General features: G+C 35.0%; 5 protein-coding genes and 3 non-coding genes across 10 annotated transcripts; 2 read left to right on the top strand and 6 right to left on the bottom strand.

Moving 5' to 3' along the window:
* Positions 1-1,499: 1,499 nt before the first annotated feature.
* Positions 1,500-4,483, bottom strand: LOC120771851 (ribosome biogenesis protein BOP1 homolog). The gene is made up of 5 exons (XM_040100094.1): positions 4,287-4,483; positions 2,767-4,228; positions 2,208-2,695; positions 1,845-2,140; positions 1,500-1,781 (listed from the first exon to the last, which is right to left on the bottom strand). Exons 1-5 carry the CDS (start codon positions 4,398-4,400, stop codon positions 1,628-1,630), a joined length of 2,514 nt encoding a protein of 837 aa, XP_039956028.1. The 5' UTR covers positions 4,401-4,483; the 3' UTR covers positions 1,500-1,627.
* Positions 4,484-4,805: 322 nt separating this feature from the next.
* LOC120771400 lies at positions 4,806-5,502 on the top strand. Its single transcript, XM_040099368.1, has one exon. The coding sequence runs from the start codon at positions 4,904-4,906 to the stop codon at positions 5,315-5,317; it is 414 nt and encodes a 137-aa protein (XP_039955302.1). The 5' UTR covers positions 4,806-4,903; the 3' UTR covers positions 5,318-5,502.
* Positions 5,503-7,307: 1,805 nt separating this feature from the next.
* On the bottom strand, positions 7,308-17,437 carry LOC120772475 (DNA repair protein XRCC2). 3 transcript variants are annotated; one of them, XM_040101116.1, is made up of 4 exons: positions 16,764-17,437; positions 16,610-16,714; positions 7,506-7,746; positions 7,308-7,449 (listed from the first exon to the last, which is right to left on the bottom strand). In XM_040101116.1, exons 1-2 carry the CDS (start codon positions 17,398-17,400, stop codon positions 16,659-16,661), a joined length of 693 nt encoding a protein of 230 aa, XP_039957050.1. In that variant the 5' UTR covers positions 17,401-17,437; the 3' UTR covers positions 7,308-7,449; positions 7,506-7,746; positions 16,610-16,658. The 3 variants fall into 3 exon arrangements, with proteins under 3 accessions (XP_039957050.1, XP_039957049.1, XP_039957051.1); XM_040101115.1 differs by having other exon boundaries at positions 16,610-17,437; XM_040101117.1 differs by lacking the exons at positions 7,308-7,449; positions 7,506-7,746; positions 16,610-16,714 and having other exon boundaries at positions 16,903-16,997; positions 17,068-17,437.
* On the top strand, positions 12,390-14,507 carry LOC120772474 (zinc finger protein GLIS2 homolog). The gene is made up of 2 exons (XM_040101114.1): positions 12,390-13,042; positions 13,467-14,507. Exons 1-2 carry the CDS (start codon positions 12,528-12,530, stop codon positions 14,338-14,340), a joined length of 1,389 nt encoding a protein of 462 aa, XP_039957048.1. The 5' UTR covers positions 12,390-12,527; the 3' UTR covers positions 14,341-14,507.
* A 370-nt stretch (positions 17,438-17,807) lies between the features above and the next one.
* LOC120771320 (RING finger protein B) lies at positions 17,808-21,575 on the bottom strand. Its single transcript, XM_040099263.1, has 5 exons — positions 21,266-21,575; positions 21,100-21,208; positions 19,132-21,033; positions 18,903-19,042; positions 17,808-18,847 (listed from the first exon to the last, which is right to left on the bottom strand). Exons 2-5 carry the CDS (start codon positions 21,165-21,167, stop codon positions 18,672-18,674), a joined length of 2,286 nt encoding a protein of 761 aa, XP_039955197.1. The 5' UTR covers positions 21,168-21,208; positions 21,266-21,575; the 3' UTR covers positions 17,808-18,671.
* Positions 21,576-22,054: 479 nt separating this feature from the next.
* Trnat-ugu lies at positions 22,055-22,126 on the bottom strand. Its single transcript has one exon. It is a non-coding gene; the product is annotated as a tRNA-Thr (tRNA).
* A 1,257-nt stretch (positions 22,127-23,383) lies between these two features.
* Positions 23,384-23,455, bottom strand: Trnat-ugu. Its single transcript has one exon. It is a non-coding gene; the product is annotated as a tRNA-Thr (tRNA).
* Positions 23,456-23,787: 332 nt separating this feature from the next.
* On the bottom strand, positions 23,788-23,859 carry Trnat-ugu. The gene has a single exon. It is a non-coding gene; the product is annotated as a tRNA-Thr (tRNA).
* Positions 23,860-23,943: the final 84 nt, after the last annotated feature.

Here is a 23,943-nt window from a genome sequence, read left to right as displayed (position 1 = left end):
CGTTGGATTTTTGGCAAAAAGCTCTGTTGTTTTCCAACCGTCCGAAATCAGCAGGTAGATAACATTTTTCGTGGGACGCTCTCACCGTTGGTCGTGGTGTGTTTTGGGAGAGAGCTTAATCGCTCTCATTTCAGCTCACCTGTGGCTCTCGCATTCAACGAACTGCCGTAGACGCTCTGCACTTGCCATCCACTCGGTTGAAGAGAGCCCCCCATCAATCGACAACTTATAATCAAAGTCCGCAGAACTTGCACGAAGATAACCGAGTGAGCTTTTGCTTTGCTTTTATCAATAACATATATAAGTCTCAGCGCGTGCACTCTTTTTTTCATTCATTCCGTTCCGTTAGGGTGCTAGTATATAAATAAATGCCTAACGTGTACCACAACAAATTCTTTGTTATTGTAGACGATGTGAAAAAGCGTAGCACTCGTCGCTCAGTTTTGTGGACGCAACTGAAAGGGAATGTTGGAAACAATTATTACTCTGTATTCTCCGAGGACAGATGGTTTTTAGCTACTTTAGAGAAATTTCAACCAAACCAGCAGTAATTGGAGTATCTATAAAGTATTTGTAATATATGTAAATGATCAGCTTGATGAGCTGAGTCCATTTAGCCATGTCCGTCTGTCTATCCCAATATATGTATATACGGGTTGTAGTGTCTTAGTTTTTGAGGTATCGATCGGAAATTTGGCACATTCTTAACTCACCAGGAAGCTGTTCTTTTGAAGGAGTCGCCGAAATCCGACCGCTATAGCATATAACCTCCATACAAACTGAACGATCAAAATCAAGTTGCCGTAAAAAAAAATAAATAAAAAAAATAAAAATGTATATGTATATAAAAAAAAAAAAATAAAATAAAAAAAATAAAAATAAAAATATAAAAAATTAAAAAAAATATAAAAAAATAAAAAAAAAAAAAAAAAATATATAAAAAAAAAAAAAATATAATAAAAATAAAAAAAATAAAAATAAAAAAAATATAAAAAAATATAAAAAAATAAAAAATATAAAAATAAAATATAAAAATATATAAAAATAAAAAAAAAAAAAAATAAAAAAAAAATAAAATAAAATAAATAAAATAAAAATAAAAATAACATTAAAAAATAATAATATAAAAAATAAATAAAAATAAAAAAAAAAAATAAAATAAAAATAAAAAAAATTAAAAAATAGAAAAAATAAAAATAAAAAAAAAAAAATAAAAATAAAAAAAAAAAATAAAATAAGAAAAAATAAAATAAAATAAAAATAAAATAAAAAATAAAATATAAATAAAAATTAAAATATCTGAAAATAAAAAAATAAAAATAAAAAAAATAAAAAAATAAAAAAAATAAAAAAATAAAATAAATAAATAAAAAAAAAAGTAAAAAAAAAATAAAAAAAAATAATAAAAATAAAAAAAATAAAAAAAATATAAAAAAAAAAATCCGATCTAAATAAAAAAAATAAAATAAAAAAACAAAAAAGCGTTGGTACAACCGAAATGTGTTTTTAATACAAATGCATTTTCATTTTGACATTTTATTTAGCTTTGTTCGCTAATTTTATAATGTTGCATAAATTAAGTATGCAATAATTCAATAATAAAATTTAAAAAAAAAACTACATTTAACTACGTGTAAAGCCTAATGGTAGCATCTGCACCTGAAGAAAATACCCATGGCTGTACTGGATGCCAAACAACATCTAACACACCAAACTCCTCACGCGCTTCATGAGTCTGTAGCTTTTTCACTGGCACGATCAATGGATTCTGCAGCAAATCACTGAAATTTCCGATTGTTTAGTAAAAATCGATTTTGTAAAATATTTTAAAATAAAGCACTTACTTGTAAACCATGCCGTGCGAAACTATAACAGACAGATCGTCACTTGCAGAAGCAAAAAGTGGATAACGTAAATGGAAAGCAACGTTGCGAACAGCATTCTTGTGCAGACGCAAAGTCTGATACGGTTTTGTCGATAAATCCAGATCAAACCAAAGCATCTTTTTATCATACGTCGATACCAATAAGTTATCGCCTTTAGGATGTATGGACATGCCCGAAATCCATTTTGAGTTTGTCAGCAATTTCTTTATAAGCTCTTGTTTAACTAAATCGTAAATGCGCACATTGTGTTGTGTCTAAAAACAAGCAAACAAATAAATTACTTCACAATTGGTTAATCAAATCTTAAATGAAAATGCTTACCGCTACAAAGAAGCACGGTTTGATGGGATGGAACAAAACGCATTGTATAAGACCTTTACTCTTGGAGAATGGTATTTGTGAACGTCTTTTAGATAGTTGATGAATAAGCGCTGAACGATTGGCACCTTCAGGCATAACCGTTGCCACGTAGTCGCCACGTCCATGCCATGTCACTTGCTGAATTGGCTTAAAATGTGTGATAACTAAACGAACACCCTTTTCTTGCTCTTCCTTTTCAGCCACGGACCATTGCACCGCCGTCTTGATGCGTTCACTTTCCATTGTGTCAATTTGTGGTGCTTCAGCCAACAGATCGTCAGTTTTCTTTATGAGCAGCTTATCACCAACTTTTGGATTAATCAAAAGCAACCGATTACCAGCGGCAACTGCAATAATGGACAACTTGGCATTTGGACACCAAGCAACACAACGCACAACATCATCGGTCTCAATTGTACGAATGCAGCGACCGGTGGCAATTTCCCAAACTGAAAGCATTTCAAATAATTTTTGATTAGCAAAAAATTATGTCAAATTTGGTTTTTTATTGTTTACTTACTTTTCAGAGTTTTATCATCCGATCCAGAAACAATATACTCTCCCTTGGGTTCCACACTAACGGTACGCACCAAGTCTGTATGACCACGATATACCAAACTCTCCACAGTGGGGAATGGTTGTAAATCTTTTGGAGAAGGCAATTTGGGTATCAAGTATTCTGCATCAATATTTAGCTTAGTACGCCTAGCACGAGGACACAAATAAAGATCTAGGCAACGCATGAAACGTTCACGTATGTAACGTGGATATGCAGGCACTTCACGTAGTGAATTATACTTCTGTGGCATGAAATGTAATTTACGTTTGTGTGGTTCATCTTTAAGTTTTAACCATTCCTTCCGTTCTTTCTCATCAAATATATATTCTGGTGGTGGATTGTAAGATTCCGCATGACCGGGTAAATCTCTTTTGGGCGCTGAAACCGGGTCGTGTATGCGACGCATATGCTCACGACTTGTATCCGTTTCCCACAACATATAGAACTTGGGTCCGCGTGCTTCCTTCTTTTCACGTTCTACTTCCTCCATTGTTTTCATCCAACCCATTTTAAGAGCGTGTATCATACGCGATACCTTCTTACGTTCTGATGAGGATGGCAAAAAGGAGCGCTTGTGATCAGGCACATTTTTGATCGGCATTCGTTCCACCTCATTTGTGAACCATTCTATCCATGGTTCATATTCATTATGTTCTGGGTTGGGTACACGGGCTGAATTAATTCGCTTGATAAGTTCGATATCAGCATCAGTGAGTACAACTTCTTGTCCAGTTTGAGGGTCTTTTACGCTACGCCAGAAATCAGGATCTTCAATTTTTCGCAAAAAGTCATCAATTTGATCTCCCTTAGATGGTTTTATAATTTTCTTCGCATCCCAATCATAACCAATATGTTTGTATTCGTCATACCAATGCATCGGAATATTTCCAACGGTGTTTCGTATATCTTCCTCATCCGAGGTATCAGAGTCTGCATATTCCTCCTTCTTAGCTGGTAAAACCAACGCATTATTCGGATCTTTAAGCTCTTCTTTAAAATCATTTAATGCTTCATTTGTTTTGACTTTTTGCAACTCAAGCTCTTTCTTAGCGTTTGCGGATGTGCTGGCTTCTAACCCGTTTTTCTTAATATTTCCATCTGATTTTTTGCTTTTTGGTAAAGCGCGCTGTTTTAAATGGGTTTCTTCGTTAGAAACTTCATCGTCAGAAATATCTTCGATATCTGAATCGTTGATTTCATCTTCCTCTTCATCATCGGACTCTTCTTCCTCTTCATCATCGGACTCCGCTTCCTCATCAGCACTGTTTTCAGATCCAACACCTTCGTCCCATTTAGAGGCGTAGTTACCCTCTTCGTCGCTTTCAAATTCCAACTCGTCGCTGTCATCGGATTGGTAAATTTGTTCTGTTCCTTCATCGTCAGAACTATCGTTGTCTTCGTTTGATATTTTCTGCAGCAAATCCTATGAAAAACATAAACGCATTCCATTCACATTCCATCAACTATAACAAAAATATTACCTCTTGCAAGTCTTGCTCTTCCTCGTCATCTTCCGCAGACTTAATCTCCGAATCCTTTAATTTTTTCTTGTCAACGAAATCTGTTGCTTTTCGTTTAACTTGTTTCTTTGCCATTTTTTAGTTTTTCATGCGCAAAATATGAATTAAATATTCGATTTTCAAGCCGCTAGAATATCAAAGGAACAACGGCACGTGTAGAAAATATGACAGTTGACATATGTTGTTGCCACAACTTGCAGTGCACATCGGATAAACAAACACATGGTTGCATTCAAATTGTAGTGCCTTTTGTGTTAATAACTAGTAAAAATTTTTTAAAACAACATAGCATAGCAAGAAACTTTTATTAATACTTTTACTTTAACGGAAATTGAAATATATATTATATATAAACTGAACGCAAGTGAATTATAGATGAGTTTGCTTCCGTATAGATTTCATTGAGTAAATTCTTCTTCTCCAAGTTTTATAATTATTACTTTTAACATGGCATCTCTTCACTTCTGACAATCATTTGTTATTATTTTTTCTTGCAATGACAAGGAATTTCCTAAGTTAATAAATAGTAATATATATTAATAATAGCATTTTAAGTTTGAATCCGGAAATACTAGAAAATGGATGCAGTTACATTAAATAACACCAGTAAAGACACAAATGGAATATCGCCCAAGACAAATGACGAAGATACCGGATTTACTTCCTGCGGCACACACTTGGATATTAAAGGCAGAAAGTTGACAATACGCATGCTGCGTATGAATTTAGGTACTCTCGTTACCATATCTCCTCAAGGCAACGAAAGTCTTAATGAAATGGGAGTTGCATGTCCGGCGGTATATGCCGGAGCATCCTCATCAAGCACAACATTATTCGGGCCAGAATATGCCTCAAACTCGCAACGTTTAGCGGATTTATGGAGCAAACGCTACAAGCGGCAATTTATAGTAAGCTGCAATGTACAAACCAATGACATTGATAGCGCTAACATAGAAAAGGCTTTAAGCGACTGGATATGCGCGAATGTGTAAGCATAAAAAATAGCAATGGGTTTCAACAACAACACCAACAATATACTATACTGCCATGCCAGTAATACCAATATGAAATTATTTTAAAATTTCTTCTTGCTAAAAAACATTAGTTTTAAATTAAATGTTAAATATGTAAGATTAGTTTAGGAGATAAAATTGCTTTAATAAAACCAGTTTCTCAATTTGACGATTTTCATTGCCAATGCATATACCACCAATAGCGCACAATATTCGTCGGCTTTTGAAGGCCGTGGAGGGTCACTGTGTTGAATGCAGCCTATTTTTACACGTCTTTTAAAAAATCTATTTCCAGCATTGCAGCCAGGTCTTTTACGCTTCCATTGCAACAGCGTTGTTTGTTTGTTCGGTTTAGGCCATAAGGACCCCCCACTTAACTCCTTTCATATTTTTGAGATCGTCGTTTACACACTGCTCTCAACGTTGCGATCATTAACGTGCAGGTATTATTTTATGTACAACACTTAAAACGATTAATTCGAGTATCATTTATACCGCGCAAAAATACAAATTTAAATTATGTTATAATTTTTTTTGTTCGTTTACACATACTTAAGTTAAATAACTGGGCTATTTGGAATCCAACTAATTCTTGATTTGTTTGCTAAAGTCGATTCTATATATTAAAGCAAACAAATTTGTGGTGTCTTTTTGATTATATTATAAGTGCTAATTTTAAATTAATTGCAAGTAATAAAACACAATGTAAAGTGATTGTAAACTTTTACAGTGCAATAATCAAATTCAAATAGTGCTAGTTTAAATTATCCAATTAAGAACTATACAAACGTTGACAAAAAAAACTTTAAATATTACTAGTACTTGCAATCTTTTAAGTTACATTTTGAATACGAAAATTATTTTGCTTTTTCGTTATATTTTAACTTAATGTTATAAATGTGATTAAGCACATATTTACACGATTGTGGACATGTATACTTACATACATAACTGTAAAAAAAGATTTAAACGATTTATTCCATATACGATTTGAAAGTATTAGATTTACAAAATAATTTGTTGATAAGGCAGCAGTTAGCTATGCACGTACATATGTACATACATATATTTGAATGTAATCACAGTCCGTAATCATCTTTTAGGCGCACTTGAGGTTTCATTTAAAAATTTTATGAATAAAATTAAACGAAGCAAACATGCTGCAGTCGTGTGCCTTATTAACTCTCTATTCCTACCCAAGATTTCTGTTGAAATTTATACGAATTTATTGAGTTGACAAAGCTACCCGAAACTTTCGTATACATGTAAGCACTCACCCCTTCCTTACTCATAGTTTGCAACTCATGTACATAAGAAGAAAATCTTTCAATGTGGAAGTAGTCGCGATTTCCGTTGACTTTCTAATTTTGATTGTTCAAATTAAAATTATCTGGCTGTAAATATACATATTTACATTAAAAATACGTGATTTATTGGAAAATAGCATCATTTCCAAATAAGTGGCATTTCTTATTAGCTGTCAAAAGCTGTATTTACATTGTTTATACCACACAGATTTAATTAAGTAATAATTCGAAATTAATAACGTATTATGCTCTAATTTTACGTTTAAATTGTAATAATAAATTAAATTATAACAATTTATTGTCATCTACAATGCTAAACATCGTTTCATTAAAAACTATGTTACATTACTACATACATGCATGTAAAGTTTAAAGCTTCAGATATAACTAAATTATAACATAAATTACTAATTTGTTTCAACGTAGTTTCTCCTTTATATGGTTTTTTTCCTTCTCCTCTAAACTTATGAAAAGAGATGTTACGTTATTTTGCATTTTAGATGACAATATGTAGATTCTTTTAATTAGAAAACAATACAAATTACGAGTTAAATAACTTAAAAAAAAAATATTTAATACTTAAGTATAGTTGCGCTTAAAGCTATTTCCTATTTTTTTACTTTTTATTTGTATGCGGTTTATAATAAAAATAACTACACTTGTACATGCCAACCATGAGGTAGTTTATTGGTTTATTTGCTTAAAAACTTGAATGCCAAAAATATATTATCAAGCACCTAAACAGACCGAAGTTTTGTTGGTACTCCACTTCTTGTTGTTGCTGCCAAGTCTAGACGTGATTATCTAAAATTTCAGAATACAATAAAAAAATGTATCAACAATAAATATTACGTATTTACCATGCTGTCTGCTCGTGTTTGGTGTGTTTATTGTTGGTATGCTGAGTATGGTAAAAATGATGGACACGGCGGCAGCTGAAGTGTACTTTTTCATAATATAACAGTTCCGAGTACATATTGGAAACAAGATAGACTGGTCCATTTGCAGAACGGTTTATTGTATGTACATACAAACATACTTCAATATTTATTTATACCCGCTAATCACACTTTGGCACACATGCAGTGATGGGGTGGACATCTGAAATTTTTTATTAACAACATTATTAATAATACAAATTAGTATTAGTAAATATGTACATACATATGTCTATGCCTCAGACATGGTCTGACAGTATTAGGCCGACATTTTCAAGGGAGCTGAGCGCTTTTAGAAAAACAGGAAATATTTTGAAATGGTTTACGTTTGGTATATTATTGCTATGATTCAAACACACGATTATTATGCTGAAAGACTGCACGTAATACCTAATCCCCATAGGATACCAAAGCATATTGATAGATTTCATTTCAAGTGCGGCATTGGTCAGACTAAATCAGCGGAATTAACGCGTGTTAATATTTAGAATTGAATTTTTTTTACTATTAATTACTCCTTATTGATTTGCCAACACAGAAGCGCGCTTTATTGAGGGTGTTGAGTATTATGATTTCAGTAAAGAATGTGTAGGACCGAACAATGCCTAGAATTCACAATAAGAATATGCCTATGTAGTGGCGTCTGCGATATCAGAGAGACACAGGCGCAATTGGACTTTGTCCGTCTGGGCGATCTCATGCTTTTAAATGACAAACACTGACATAACATTTGAGTGGCTGACAGGCAACGCGTCTCATCACTCTCCTCCCACTTGGTTGGGTTCCAACTCGATTGGACTATAGCACGAAGATGACATTACAACAGCTGCGCAAAATTCTGCAAAGCCAGCGCAGTGATAACACGCAGACAGATGCGAGTCCTTGATACTCACAAAGTTCATGCGAAAATAACAGTACAAAAAATCCACACAGCCATAGTAGTAGCACCGCAGGCGAAATACATACCAATATCAACATACAATAAGTCATAAATATACACGACGATCAGGCACTGCGGCCCGCCACATCACATGTTCACTTCGATTTCTCGATGCATAGAAATGCCATACATATGTATGTACATTCCCGTACATATGTCTGTGAGCATGTGCGCTTGTGTTATCATTGTATTGGGTAATACCACCAGCAGCGGCGACGGTCTGTTGCGGCGTGAACGTTCGCTAATCACAATGGTATACGACTAGCCAACTTAATCGTCTCAATACCCGCCAACACTCACAACAACAACAACATGGCTCGCTCCATACATACATACATATGTATGTATACTTATTGGACTGTAGTTATCGCTTGACTGAAGTGCCGGCCATTAAATCTATTGGGATCGCTCACTTCTAATCAGCACACCAACGAACTACTTCGAACTGGTATGAGTGCCTGTCTGAGTGCTTCTCGTATTTATAGCACATACTTGTGCGAATTGTACTTTGCGCTAAGTTTGTTGCAAATCGGTCTCTATACAATATTATTTTAGATATATAAGTATATGTCGCGATTTTATTGTGGGATTATGCATGAAGTGGGTGTTTGATGAAGCTATACAGAATTGCTTTCTGACGCAACTCTCTTGAAATTACCTTTCCTACATACATACGCATGCATATGCGATCTGTTCTAGAACAGAATTTTTATGAGCTTGAAAGTCTAGACTGATTTTCAAGCTTGATTAGCATCAAACTGGCTTTGGATCCAGTATTATGAATATGCTTAATGCAGTTTGGCCATTTTGTACAGGTGTATTCGATAATTTTTTACATAAATAAGATCTGCAGATCAAACTAAAGTTCAGGTGAACCAGGTTCTCTACTTTCATCAAATGCCTGGTTAACAGTGCTTGGTCAGTGAGAACACCTTTTTTTCACCAAGAAGCTGCTCATTTGTCCGAACCGCCGACACAAACTTAATGAATTAAGTTTTTGTATGAAAAACTTTTGCATTTGATGAGATATCTTCACAAAATTTGACATGCATTATTGTCCCAGACAATACAATCTCTCTCTGATCGATCACATTTAGATCCTTGTATGGAAATTTTTCTTATGTGAAGGGTATTACAGCTTCGGTACAACCGAAATTAGCGTTTTTTTCTTAATTTTATTTAATTATTGTTACTGTCTTTGCTTCTTTTATTTGTGAAATGTTGGCACGTGTGCTCCTATACCATCCAAACCAAAATGGGGATTTTAATATGATTATTGACGAATCACCCATTCATTGGCTGAGCTCGGTATTTCGGTTTTTTTATTTGTATTTAAACGATAATAATGCTCGTACCAGCGTTCATGTCATGCTTCCAGGCAAATTAGCAGTTGTGTATGTAAATACAAGTATAAGTATTTATCAGCTGGGGGCTATTATCAGCGCGATCAAAGCAAAGTTCAACTGAAGCCTCAGATCCGACAGCTGACGACGCAATTTTTAAGAACCGGTTACAGCCAGTTAGCTGATCCGAAAATAAATACATATACACGTGAATATACATATGTATATGTATGTATGCAGCATGTAAATACTCATCAAGTACAAATTTTTGTAATCTAAAGATTTTGTAATTTAAAGTAAAATGTCGGCGATTTCGAAAATGTATTAATGGGAATCGGTAAATGTGCCGCGGCTGCCGCAGGGCAAAAGGTTAGTTTATATTCTGAGATGTCTATGATTGGACTGTTTAATTCAATTTAAAAATTGTATGACTAAACTACTTCGAACAATTATTTTAATTTCATAAAACTGAAAATTAGCGAACCCTAAATTAGTTCAAACAATGGCTTTTTGCATTCCCGCATTAAAATTAATCCAACTGAAATTTTTTGAAAGAATTTATAAAAAAATATAACTATTAAATTTATATGGAACTAAACCAGAGACCACCCACCATTCCCTTTGCTAACTTGAAGTTGCTGAATTATTCAGTGAAAATAGTTATATAAATACCAACCGTTATATGAGTTAACGAAAATAGACCTACCAACTGGTATGGTATTATACTAATTATACTATATACTATTATATTTATATGTAACCGTATGATAAACTCAAGTTTAGGCACTGGACTCATAAAATATATAGCAAGTCAAATGCGAAAATCTTGTTATCTAAAATAAAGCAACTGATATCTTCCTAAGTAATTAAAACCGAAATCAAATAAATATACAGATGTACATAAGTTGAACGTTAGGGTTGAGAAAGGCTATATCGCAAGCAGCCCACACCTGTTACGTAGAATGATAGCAGCAGTGGGAAGAAAGTGAGAACTGTAAATACACATTTTCATACATTTATATGTGTGCGTATGACATACATATTTCTGCACATGGACGTATGTATGTATGTACATACTTATATTGCCGATTTCACAAAGAGAGAGATATGACTTCGTTGTCGTGAATCATTGTTGCGTTGAAGAGCATCGCACAATAATGAATTTCGATGTCCATATTCGTTAAATGAACGAAACGACGCGACACATTAAAACGCCAATAGCAATAACGGCTCACTCACTGCCGATGTTTACTTCCTACGATCTAGTACTCTGAACTTTTAGCAACACGACCAAGAATTAACACAAAAATATGATAAGGCTTTTAGGTTGGTCCGCAACAATTTGCTGAGCGGCTCTACTCGTGTTTCTTCAACAAAGCAAATGAGAAAAAGTTATGCATTAATCGTATCAATAAACAAGCGGTCGACATATCATGAAGTATGCGAAATGCCAATTTTTATGACCGGTATTTGTTACTATAGATAGACCGTCTGGGTGGTTAGTGTGATATGGCAGCGTATTGTATTTGTTGCCAGTTGGTAAGTTTCAAGACCATTGGCGTCACCACGCGTTGCGAGAAGTGGAAAATTGTGGACATGTTGATGTGTTATCAGGGATCAGCAGACACCAGACTTACCAAACACATGCGAAGCAACATATTTTTGCGATAAATTTAATTTTACCTTAGCGTTTTTCTAACTCTTTCTGTAACTAATAATTTTTCATCTCGACAAAGTACTTGAAAAGGCATCCACAAAAATGTTAACTCTGAAATGATAGCATTTCGAAGAAAATTATTAACGTCGAGAATAGTGTAACGAAAATTCGACAGCCTTGTTAGATACATACATATAAATCGGCACATTAGCCAGTCACTCTAGTGGCATTTAGCCGCGCTAAGCTAATCGCTAAACTTCGGTTGTGGCTGGAAGTGAAGTCTGAGATCCCCTAGTGAAAGCGGCGCTAATAATCAAAGAATAGCAGACAGCAACAACAACAACACCGCCAGTGACAGTGATATTTATTTATTTACTCTTGGCCTCACGTAGCGCGATAACGAACAACGGCGATTGCACATGCGTAATAATACAAACGTTTGCACAGATAAATTTGGGCGTTACACGAGCAACCGCCAACCGCCAGCGGCCTGATAAGCATACCCCACGATTCAGTGCGTGTACAGGTGAATTAGTTTTGAGCGGTATACATTGGCGGGTGCGTGAAATCGACCACTTTCCTTGCGCTGATGGAAGCTCGAATGGGTTTTCGCACAGCTATGCCAGTTAAAAATAGCCACTCACCCCACCTAATTTAGACTGTCTGCCTGATAGCCGTTGATCTAACCTTTCGCGCACCCCCGCTCGCCTGTCTGCATTCACAATTCACTACGTAAATACTCTATAACTACTCGTTCAGTATGTAGAAGGTGGCTGATAAGATGTGTGCTTCTTATCGCACACGCTTGTGCCTACCCATATATGAGAGTGTTCGCTAACAAACGCACTCAGTTGTCGTGAATTCGCTCTAGACAACGGTTCTAAACAAAAAAAAAAAACCAAAAAACTGAAAGTTTAAGATTCCAAATAGCCAAAAGTTGACCGTTAAAAAACAAAAAAAGTACTATTTACTAAATAAATAAAAACTATAAAATCTGCTACGCAATGGCAGTGCAAAATTCTACATTTCTTAGCAGTAGTTTCAACTCCGCCTTTGTGCCAACTAGTGCTTATTATCAGCACTTAAGCGCCGCCTCAGTCGCTTTAGCCGCCTATGAAGGCTGGAGTCACTTGGATTTATTGTCACCGCAACTAACACAATCATCGCCTAAGTCTATTGATGAGGCGCTGCATATGCATCATTTAAGATTTCCTACGCCTCCAATAACACCACCATATAATAAGAATACACATAAATTACCAACCAGTACACAAACTTCCAGCATACGCACACAATCGGTCATTATGAAAATCGGAGAAGACAATTTGGACAGCAATATGCCACCAACACCAGAACATGTCGACGATATGGCAGTGGACATAGTTGGTTTGGAAGACACCACAATAAGTCCAGAAATGCATCGTCATGAAACGATGACAATGAACACGTCCACAACTAGCAGCGCTAGTTCGACTCCGAAACGAAGTGAATACGTCTGCGAATGGATTGATTGCGGCAGGTGAGTTGTAATCCAACAAAAAACAATAAAATAATCATTGTTGGTTTTATTGCGCCTTCTTATGGCATTAAACCACTTCCTAAACTGATAAGATTCGTCATTGTACTTCATAAAAAGATATAACACCACAAAATTGGCTGCGACACATTTACACGCTCATATACATTTATATATGTATGTACATATATAAGATTGATATAGGACCACTACTAAGAAGCCATAAAAAAAATTAAAGTTAACCAATTTTTGTTATGACTCGCCTGTATATACATAAATATTATAAAAACACGTCACATTTTCTTTCTGATTTCGTCATCCCCCCACCCTGCAAATAACAATCCACCAACAACTTCATTTTGCATACTTTTGGGAAACTGTAGATATTTGTTTTATTTAAAACATCTACGTTCTGTTTAAATTGCAGAGATCACAGCACCCTTGAATCATTGGCCGCCCATGTGACCAAAGTGCATGCCGTTGCTTCACCAGCCGATGGTTTATACTATTGCCGTTGGCAGGGATGCACACGACTGCGTGGATTCTCAGCACGATATAAGATGCTGGTACATGCCCGCACTCACACTAAGGAGAAACCTCACCAATGCCATCTCTGCATAAAGAGTTTCTCCCGTGCAGAGAATCTTAAGATTCATATTCGTTCGCATTCAGGCGAGAAACCATACCTCTGTACTTATGAAGGTTGCAACAAGGCCTATTCGAATTCTTCGGACCGATTCAAACATACTCGCACTCATGCTATGGATAAACCCTATATGTGCAAAGTACCCGGTTGTCAAAAGCGTTACACGGATCCCTCATCATTGCGTAAACACGTGAAAACTTTCAAACATGCTGTACAATTGATTGGCACCGCCGCTATTACCCCCGTTCAGAATCCCATTATTGATACAGAAACAGCATCAGCACACGGTGCTCTACAAACTCACATGCCCAGCACAATTACATCTTCAACTCTGAACGCTGTAATATTGGGTAGAAATCATCATATACATGATGATCATTATGCGAAAGGTTACAGCGATGCCGCAATACCAGTTTGTCAGCTCTGCGTGCCACCGCCACCACCACCTCACTACTATCTTAATGCTATGGAGGAGGATGTTTGCAATATCAAGCCGGCTCAGCTCGATTATTATTATGCCGCAACAAGTCAATTATCGGCAGGCAGCAGTACTGGATCCAGCCATGGTTGGAATTCCAATGCACGTGGCGCTGAGAGTCCTGTGCGAACTATGGAGTCGGAAACACCGCTAGATTTGCGGGTTAATCGCAGTTAAATATAAAAACTAGTAATAACATTTAGACACATTAATATTTATTCTAGACTTCTAAGCGGAATGACTAGTTGAGAATCAATTGCGGTCTCTAGTCGAAATAGTAGAATAGTATGTTTGAAATTGTAATATGAAAAAGATGAAATAAGAACTAAATATTAACAACTCTAGTCTACTTAATTATTTAAAATTGCTTATTAGATATGTAGGGACATACATATGTACATGAATTACTTCAACTATTGAAGAGGTTGATTTCTAAGTGAAAATATTATAAAGTTTATTAATCGTAAACTTGTAAAATTGTTATTAAATATGTTTTGACCAAGACTGTTTTATTTTAAAAACAAAATAAATTAATGAAAGAACTGTTTATTAAGAATTATTTACATCCCGAAACGTTTTATTTGGAATGGTAGATTTGCGCACTGAGATTAAAAGTATTTTTAGAGTCTTGCAACATGTTGCTACAGAATATAATAGTTTTATTCAGGGGTCAGTAGGGAAATCTGGCCTGTTTTTTTTATTTTTTTTTTTCATAGAAATTTTTATTCTACAATAGAACTTTCTCCGCGTATCATGAGGTACTTATATCATGGAGTGTATAAACAAATTTTTCCGGAATTTTTTGATGACATCTGTCGGAGAAATGCCTGGGTAAATGAGATGCGTTTTTTCACTGGCGGACACGATTTCTCATGTTTGGATCATATGAAACACAAAAACCCAATGGTTTTTTACTTAAAAAGTACGTGAATGGTTATCGTCCCTACTAGAATCAAGAAAAAATGTTGATAAATAAAAAAGTAATTAACTTTTTTTTTTAATTTTCCCCTTGTTTTTTACATACATTTTGTCACAACATTGTCAATAAATTATAGAAAATTATGAATCTAGTAGGGACGATAGCCAGACGTTTTGTGAACATTTAAAACAAATAAGCAAATCGGTTGACTAGTTCGACCGGAATCATGTCCGCCAGTTTAAAAAAGTGTGTTTTGAGGAAAACGTGTCTAAGGTTTGAGGCACTGCACCCCGAGCGCTCCGAGCGTCGAGCGGTATCATTGTTTTTGGGCTTTTTTTAAAGTGGGTTTCTACATTAATTCTAAGGGTATACGGGAACAGAAAATGCAAAAAAAAAAAAATTTCAAAAAAGATTACCCTACTGACCCCTTCATCTAACGGTTGTTTGTAAAACCTAAAACTAATATATCGCTACCTGTATATATCGTCACCTGAAATGCTAAATAACGTATCATCAAAAAATTCGAAATTGAGTGTCTTATTGATTACGCTTCACTACTTCAAATTGCATACATAATATTACATATGTTCAACATTTTCAAGTTCTGCACTCAGATATAAACCAGTTTTAACCAATATTACAAATTTTTTTTCACTCATGTTCCATTTTATTTCGTGTTTCATTCACGCCATTGTAAATTTCCGATATATATATCCGATATATCAATAAATTCGAAATTGAGTGTCTTATTGATTACGCTTCACTGCTTCAAATTGCATACATAATATTACATATGTTCAACATTTTCAAGTTCTGCACGCAGATATAAACCAGTTTTAACCAATATTACAATTTTTTTTCACTCATGTTCCATTTTATTTCGTGTTTCATTCACGCCATTGTAAATTTCCGATATATATATATGTATATATGTAGACACCAGTGCCTTTATAAGATATGTTTGAATGTCTGGGGCTGAATCCGGTAAATAAATAAATAAATACTTCCCTTAGCCCCGTAATATATAGATTTTCGAAATTCAGGGTGACTTTATGTCAATATGTAAGTTAACTCAATAAAATGAGTGAGCGTGTTTTATTAATAACTTTGTATCTTTGTGCTTAAAATGGATCAAATTGGACCTATTCCCTATCTTACTAATATCAGACTTTACTCAATATAGATTGGAGATCGTATATGAAGTACCTTACATTTATTAGTATGTGGTATGTTAGTAGTATGTGTTATTGGTAAGAATAGATAAATTCGGGTCGATACTTCCCCAACTCCTATCTTTCAATATAATATGTATTTCTGAAAGAATTTCTCCGACTTGGATGTTACATGTTGAAAGAATATAAAATTAAGCTATATCATTAACAAACTCATCATAGTATCCATTTATTTATACATATGTACATATGTATGTATAAATATTTATAATAGCCGCCGTTTTCTTAAGGTATGACAAACTTCGCTTTGGTGTATTATAATAATATTAGCAAATTAAAAACTTATGTAACTTACATAATTGATCATAGTTTCTTAACAACATACAAGGAATTGTCTCTGATCTCTACTGCCATTCCATTAAGTGTCCGTTCACCATTGCTAGCAAGTTGCAGCTGCAATCTGTATTCAACTTTTATATTTGCCTGCATGGAACGCCCAAGAATATTACCTTCAACATCGCTTAATTTCTTTGCGCCCAGATAGTTTGTATTAATAGTGTATGCGCAGCAAATACCATGACGCTCACATAAGCTGCGAAGACGTTCTACATTACGCATATAGTGTGTTTGCATACGAATTCGGCGCTCGTAAGTGTCCAACCAATAGAAAGCATCTAAACCATCAATGACCACCAATGAGCAATCTGAATGCTTTACAAGTAGCCCATCAACAATTTCCAAGGCTGCTTTAAAATGTTGTGAATTATAGCAGTTTAGTAAATGCATAGAATCAAAACATTTCTCAACCATCACCCGTAATTCAGCTGCAGTGTGTTGTTCGCCAGAGGCAGCAACCAGACGTAAAATTTGTTGTTCAAAGATTTCAGCATTGAATTTATGTCTTAAATCAATAAAAATTAAATCACAATTTCGACCGCCAAAGTAGGTTGGTGTAAGACAACGAGCCATTAGGCGCCACAGAAGCACACTTTTACCCGACCCTGACGCACCTGAAATTTCAATTAATGATCTCGCTTTGGGTGAATTCGCAGAAAATATCTCTGTATCCATGTCTTGAAGTGATGGGCGCTGGTTTGCCATCTCCTCCACGCAACCTTCATAAGCATTAAATACTTGACAAGCCATTTTGCACTTTTCCACAATTAAATTAAAATCGACCAAAATAATCAAAATATGCCCGCCAATCAGTAGTGACAGTAGCAACAACAACAACATTCATTAGGGTTTCAGCTTCAGCCAATAGTAGCAGGGATCCATCATAATTCGAAAATTCGAAGAGATACTACTAAGTTGAGCACTGGATTTAGGACATATCGGGCAAGTATGGGGAGTTGCTCATAGCAAAAAAGATAATCTTTCTATCATTCTCGATATGGGAGATGACGCCGTTAACTAGAGGTTTCATCACAGCTGAGTACGATCTTTACAATGTCAATACAACTTTATTATAATATAATCCTGTTATATGTATTTATTGTATGTATCTACGCATTTCTCACATTATATTACCTTTACAATAAGTTCTCTACATGTACATTTGTTTTTGCTTTCTTTTAAGTAATATTTATTGCATTGTATGGTACTGTATTTGTATTGCATATACTGGACCCTTTGGGAATGTGTTTAATTAGTAATATTAATTACATAAAAACAAAAAACGTTGTACTTTAACAATTTCGAATAATCCGTATATACGTATGTATGTACATTTATACATAAACGTTGCCGAAAAATTATGATTACAAGATACTGACAAACTACATTTTACATACTAACTATAATCTATATAGATATAGGATATTGGTATTAGTACGTAGTATTTGACATCACAACGAGTGCACCGCCATTCAATGGTAAGACTCGATATTTTATTTTGGACTGCACTTATGGGATAGAGTTATTTTCCTTGTTAAACTCAAGAAATAATTAGTAAAGAAAAGAACATGAGTTTTACATTACAGTTTTGAAAGCTTAACATGAAAATACAAAATATGGTAAGATGAATTGAATTAGGTAAAACTTCACAAAACTTCTATCAAAAAATACAATCATTATGTAAAAGGAACAAGTCAACAAATTTTTATACTTAAAACGCTATTTCATCAATTAAAGAGACTTGGAAGAGGGAATATTTTTGGAGCATACATTTGTGGATTCTTGTATTCTGATCCGATGGGATTGGAATGCACTCCTTTGATTGCATGTTTGTTATTTATACTTATATTCACAAATTACTGCAATTAGTAGATTGAATTTCCCAAGGCTACTTAAAATGTATGCAATTAAATTAACATAACATCATCTACGTGTTGTAGATTAGTGACTATAGTAAAAAGATAGTGTTTTGAACACCATCACAAAACCTTTTTTCCCAATTTGTATTATCCGCAAGCCAATTACGCACGAAAGAAGCGTACCACACGCACAATATATTGACGACAAATGGGGCATTCGCTAAGCACTTTACCACAATTTGTGCAAGTGGCCATGTGCCCACATTCAAGTATGACACACTCGATTGGTGCGTCCATACATATCTTACAAAGCTCGTCGGTAGGTAATTTATCGACAGCTGCAATTGAAGAAAATTAGTAGTGGATAAGTATATATCGAAATAAAACTTTAACCTGGTGTCGACTTGAAGTTCTTCCATAGACGTTGAACACGATCAAGCAGTTCTTGCTTCTCGCAACATCCTTTGTAGTCCACACGATTAAGCATCAAAATCTCTTTTAATTGCTTCACTGATAAAGCTTCGAGGTCATCACTAAACGAAAGTTTCAAATTTAAATATTCACAAATTAATTTTAATATGTAATACTAATTATAATAATAATACGAACAGCATCAACTTACACACTTTCAAAGTCATCCAGATTTATAAAACGCGCCGGTTGAGCGTTATAATCGTTCGCCTCTGAAGTGGGACCTGCATATACATGTATGCCCTCATTATCGTCAAGCTGATATTCCCAGTGAGGCATGCCAGCCCCTTCCCAAAAATTGTGTTGTGCTTGCGTTTGCCGAATCTCAGGCGATTGCGCTAAATTTCTACTACTCAATGACGATCCCATCGTTTCTGTATCTGAACACTCCATCGACTTACTGCGCTGTTCGAGGTAACTGAGAAAATCTTGAAGCTCTTTTTTAATCTCTATTTCCGATAGCTGAGCATTTTCCAGATGACGACGCATCTTTTCTACCTGCTTACGCAACGTTGCCTTGTGCTTTCCACATTTTTGGCAGCTGCCCGCACGTTTGGTAGCGCAAACTTTTTTATCTTCTTCAGTCTCAAGTGCATTATTGCCCAACTCGGCATCGTGTTCATGCAAAGTCATATCCGCATTACGTGCAATGTTATCGGTTGGTGAATCGTCCTCGCTAGTGTGCTGTTGACGTTGTCTATTAAGGTAGCTATCTGAACGGCGACGAGTTACTTTCTTTACGCGTTGTGGCACCGATGGTACAAGGGATTGTGCCTGGTCCTGCTGTAAAAATGGCAATGCCACTTGTAAATCGTTTGCCATATTCGTTGCTATTGCATCATTATTAACGACATTACTGCTCGATGGGGTATCAGTGGCATTGCAAGCCAACAATATAGATTGTTCTACTACGGGATTTTCAGCAGTTTGCACCATGGTAGTTTCAAGGATTTGCCATTGTTCCATGTTGCTGCTGTTAGTGTCAGTGGTTGCTTTACTCTCATCTGATATGCCGCCAATTGCTCCCAGCTCTTCAAAGGACGATTGCGAAGACATCTCAGCACAATTTATGTCAGCACTGGTCCTTGATTTGCTACCAACGTTTTCATCCGGTTCTGTATTTTTTCGTGAATCCTTATTCGATGATAACTCCACTTCGTTATTACGTGCCAATGAGAGACCGCTAAATGTGGCTATTAGCTCATCATCTGAGCATTCACAATCAGAATTTTCTTCACCAGCTTCTTGACGAGTCAGTCCAGCACGTTGACTGTTTGAAGTTGAAGCAAGTGGATGATCTTCCGTCTCACCACGATCAATTGAGCTAATACTAATTTCCGGGCTTACAGAGGATTGACTACTACCTTTGGTTGTTACCGAAGAAGAGCTGCTACTCACCAATGTTGGTGATCTAACTGACGCATTTGTTGTAACTGTTGATAGTGGAATAGTGAGTAATGGTGATGATGTTGTTATTGTTGATTGTTCCGTGTGAGGGTTATTGTTAGATTGTTGTTGAAAACTAGCGTAAGTGGGTATTTCTCTAGTTGAAACTCTTGGCTGATCAAAAATGTGTGTCGTTGTACTGTCTGTTGAACCTCGTTCTGATCGCGTTCGATCTCTCGTTTCACCTGATTCTTTCGGTGAACCTTTATTATCAAAGGAATTTAGGGAATCACTTATGTTTTCAGTAATACTTGTAAAAAAGTTTTGGCACGTCTGTTTCAAACTGTCAAATGAATTTGCTGATGCGTCGGTGTAGCTGCGAGCACTAGCATTATCCGAAGCACCAGCAGCTGCATCAATTTGTTGTACATGCGTTAGCACCAACCCTACCAACTCATCTTTTTCAACACAACCAGTTGTTGAAACATGTTTCGATTGAAGATAAAAAATCAGATCCTTCGGCTTTAGCTGTAACAAATCCGTGCGGAGGAGAGGACGCTTAGCGAAAATAATACATCGTCTGCACAACTGCACTCCCGAAGAAATATGTACATTATTGCTGTTCCGACGTTTGGCCGTCGATAAGCAATTACTACAGTAAAATCGCCTTTGATAAGAACAATAAAAAATTATCTAACATTTAATTAAATTAAACAAAAAATAGTGCACTTACTTGCAATCCGCACATATTCGTTTACGGCGGAATACCGTAAATTGTACGTGACATGCTTCGCAGGGCATCACTGCTAAATATGTATTTTATATTAAGACCTTTCTAAAGACTAAAATTTAACCAAATTGAATTATTTGTTTCTCAATCAGTAGAAATCATTTATTACTTTGAAAGTTTTCAATTGCGAAATTGAAATGTTGCAAACGAATTCTGGACTTTCGCATTAGTCGTAAACCGTGAATCACTCCAATAATATGTGGCTGCGTCTGACACTGAAATCATTTTCAAGGTCTTATACATTAACTATATTCAGCTTGCTGCAATCTTGCCGACGATCGTTAAGAAATATTATTTCAGGAAAAGAATAAAATGTATTTGCTGACATAAGCCAAAATCCTGAGTATATTTTCGCGTTTTCCGTTGATTTACTTCAGCTGCAAAAGTTTTCTTTGATTGTGTTGTTGATTGTTAATGAATTAATCGATAAAACTACTATGAGTAAAAATGACAAATGTCAAAGAAGTCGTGGAGACATGCCTTCTCTAAAAATTTGGCAAAATTTGTGGCAATAATTGGAATATCAAAAATGTTGCCAGTATTTAAATACTAAGTACATAAATAAATTAGATATATATAGGGTATTTCATGAAAACACAAATCTAAAAAAACAACACTTTTTTTTATGAAAAACAAAAAATGGTAGAAGACATAAATTGTATGTTTTGAAAACCGTTCATGACATGTTTTGTCATGTTTTATAATTATAATTTAAATAAACACATAAAAATATTTATTTTATCAAAAAACGCCAATCAGTACACATAAATATTAACATAACTATTTTTCATATTATTGATAAAATTCGCTACTTTAAGTAAAAGTAAATTATATGTAAATGCAAAAATATTTTGTAGTCTGAAATTATTAAAAATTGACAAAATATAAATATTTTAATTGCCTCCTGTGAGGATTGAACTCACGACCCCTGGTTTACAAGACCAGTGCTCTGCCACTGAGCTAAAGAGGCAGATGTCCGGCGCTATGCCAAATTGCGTATTTAAACCGAACAACGTAAATGAGATTGAGAACTACAAATATTTTCCCTGCAATTACAAATAAATTACGCGAGGACACTACGAAAGATTTGTGTTAGAGGATATAGGGAAAATCTCACCATACCAAAAGTTTTCAACATTTAATGAGGAAGCGGAGTTAGTTTATTTTTTCTTGAAAGGAAAATTACGAATGCATTGGATATTTGTGAGAATAAGAGCTTAAAAAATTCTTAGGAAATAAGATCTAGACAGAAGGTACGAAACTGCTATTAGACATTATATTATTACTATAAGCACAAAATAGTAAGACCCTGTTCATAATCCTCGAAACAGTTGTTAAAGTCAAATTCTGGAATAGCATTAAAAACGGTTTCTCCCAAAGCAGTCGTCTGAGTTTGTTGAATAGCCAGAAGTTACACGGATCTAAATTGCGGAACAATATTGGTTGAAATTTTAGCGTAAAACTCACAAAGAATCATTCCAGTATGCCATGGTGCTTTATCGTGGTGCAAAAAACAAGAGTAGTTGGCCCACAATTCTGGCCTATTTTTACAAATTGCATCGCGCAAACGACGAATAATACTCAAATAGTATTCCTTGTGGACAGTTTGGCGAGTCGTAAAGAATTTGGAGTACACTACACTTCGATAATCGAAGAAAATTGCCAACATTAACTTGATTTTTGACCTGATTTGACGAGTTTTTTTCGGTCGTAAACATTGATCCAAAAATCATCGCTGGTAATAATACGTTGAATGATATCCTGGTAGTCGATAAGCATGTTTAACAGTAGTTAATGAGACGCTGTTTTTTGAGAAAAACTAAGGGATTTTGGTACCAGTGAGATCTCTGATTGGAGGATTATCCTCGATTCTCAAGCTCCAATTTCTTTACTTTATTGGCGTGTTGATCATCAGTTTATGTTGATGGCCGTCTCAAGCAAGGTTCATCGTCAACAAACAATTATCAGCGCGAAAAACACCGAAGTTTCGGCATCAGAAATTTGATTCGGCACAAAAAATTTAATTGAACTTCTTTGTTGGATTATCGTAGAAACCGCCGAATGCACTTTATGGACTTCCGAATAAACACATTATTTTGATGTGACATTTGGCACAGTTGTCACTGACAGTCATATCAATAATTTCCGGAAAAAAGCGATGATTTCTTAAATAAAGAACAGAAAATATTATGTTAAAAAAAGAATGGAAAAATATATTTGATCCATTTGCCTCCTGTGAGGATTGAACTCACGACCCCTGGTTTACAAGACCAGTGCTCTGCCACTGAGCTAAAGAGGCGTACAAAAATTTAAAGCCAATGTACTTTCATAATACAGTGACCTTTAGAACAATGTTACCATATGGATAAATTCTTTACTTAAGTGCAATTAAATTGTGTTCCCCTTTATACTTTCAATATATATTCACGAAATATATATGTATGTACATATGTTAATTCTGCGATCACAAATTATATTAACAGGATTTAAATAAATAATAAAAGTAAAATAGAAATTAAATCACTTATTTTTTCCTTAGTTCTTTTAAACACATTCTAATAATCTTTGTTTGAAAATTTAATTAATATGAGGGTAGAATTATTGTGTTTTTATAAAAATATTAAGATTTGCTGCCTCCTGTGAGGATTGAACTCACGACCCCTGGTTTACAAGACCAGTGCTCTGCCACTGAGCTAAAGAGGCCACTATTTAAAAACTGTCAAAGTTCTGATATATCAGCATAGTACAAAGTTTAACCCCTTCAAGCCTTTACATCGCGCAATCAAT

The sequence above is a fragment of the Bactrocera tryoni genome, chromosome 3 (assembly GCF_016617805.1).
Source record: "Bactrocera tryoni isolate S06 chromosome 3, CSIRO_BtryS06_freeze2, whole genome shotgun sequence".
NCBI classification, from domain to species: domain Eukaryota; kingdom Metazoa; phylum Arthropoda; class Insecta; order Diptera; family Tephritidae; genus Bactrocera; species Bactrocera tryoni.
This window is presented reverse-complemented; position numbering and strand designations above follow the sequence as displayed.

Excerpts from the sequence above, each read along its gene's own strand:
- LOC120771851 (XM_040100094.1), bottom strand. The coding sequence starts at position 4,400 with ATGGCAAAGAAACAAGTTAAACGAAAAGCAACAGATTTCGTTGACAAG. Across the intron at positions 4,229-4,286 it reads AAGAGCAAGACTTGCAAGAG|GATTTGCTGCAGAAAATATC; the intron begins GTAATATTTTTG and ends TGTTTTTCATAG. Across the intron at positions 2,696-2,766 it reads GGATGATAAAACTCTGAAAA|TTTGGGAAATTGCCACCGGT; the intron begins GTAAGTAAACAA and ends AAATGCTTTCAG.
- LOC120771400 (XM_040099368.1), top strand. The coding sequence starts at position 4,904 with ATGGATGCAGTTACATTAAATAACACCAGTAAAGACACAAATGGAATA.
- LOC120772474 (XM_040101114.1), top strand. The coding sequence starts at position 12,528 with ATGGCAGTGCAAAATTCTACATTTCTTAGCAGTAGTTTCAACTCCGCC. Across the intron at positions 13,043-13,466 it reads GAATGGATTGATTGCGGCAG|AGATCACAGCACCCTTGAAT; the intron begins GTGAGTTGTAAT and ends TTTAAATTGCAG.
- LOC120772475 (XM_040101115.1), bottom strand. The coding sequence starts at position 17,400 with ATGGCTTGTCAAGTATTTAATGCTTATGAAGGTTGCGTGGAGGAGATG.
- LOC120771320 (XM_040099263.1), bottom strand. The coding sequence starts at position 21,167 with ATGCCCTGCGAAGCATGTCACGTACAATTTACGGTATTCCGCCGTAAA. Across the intron at positions 21,034-21,099 it reads CGAATATGTGCGGATTGCAA|GCGATTTTACTGTAGTAATT; the intron begins GTAAGTGCACTA and ends TTCTTATCAAAG. Across the intron at positions 18,848-18,902 it reads GAACTTCAAGTCGACACCAG|CTGTCGATAAATTACCTACC; the intron begins GTTAAAGTTTTA and ends CTTCAATTGCAG.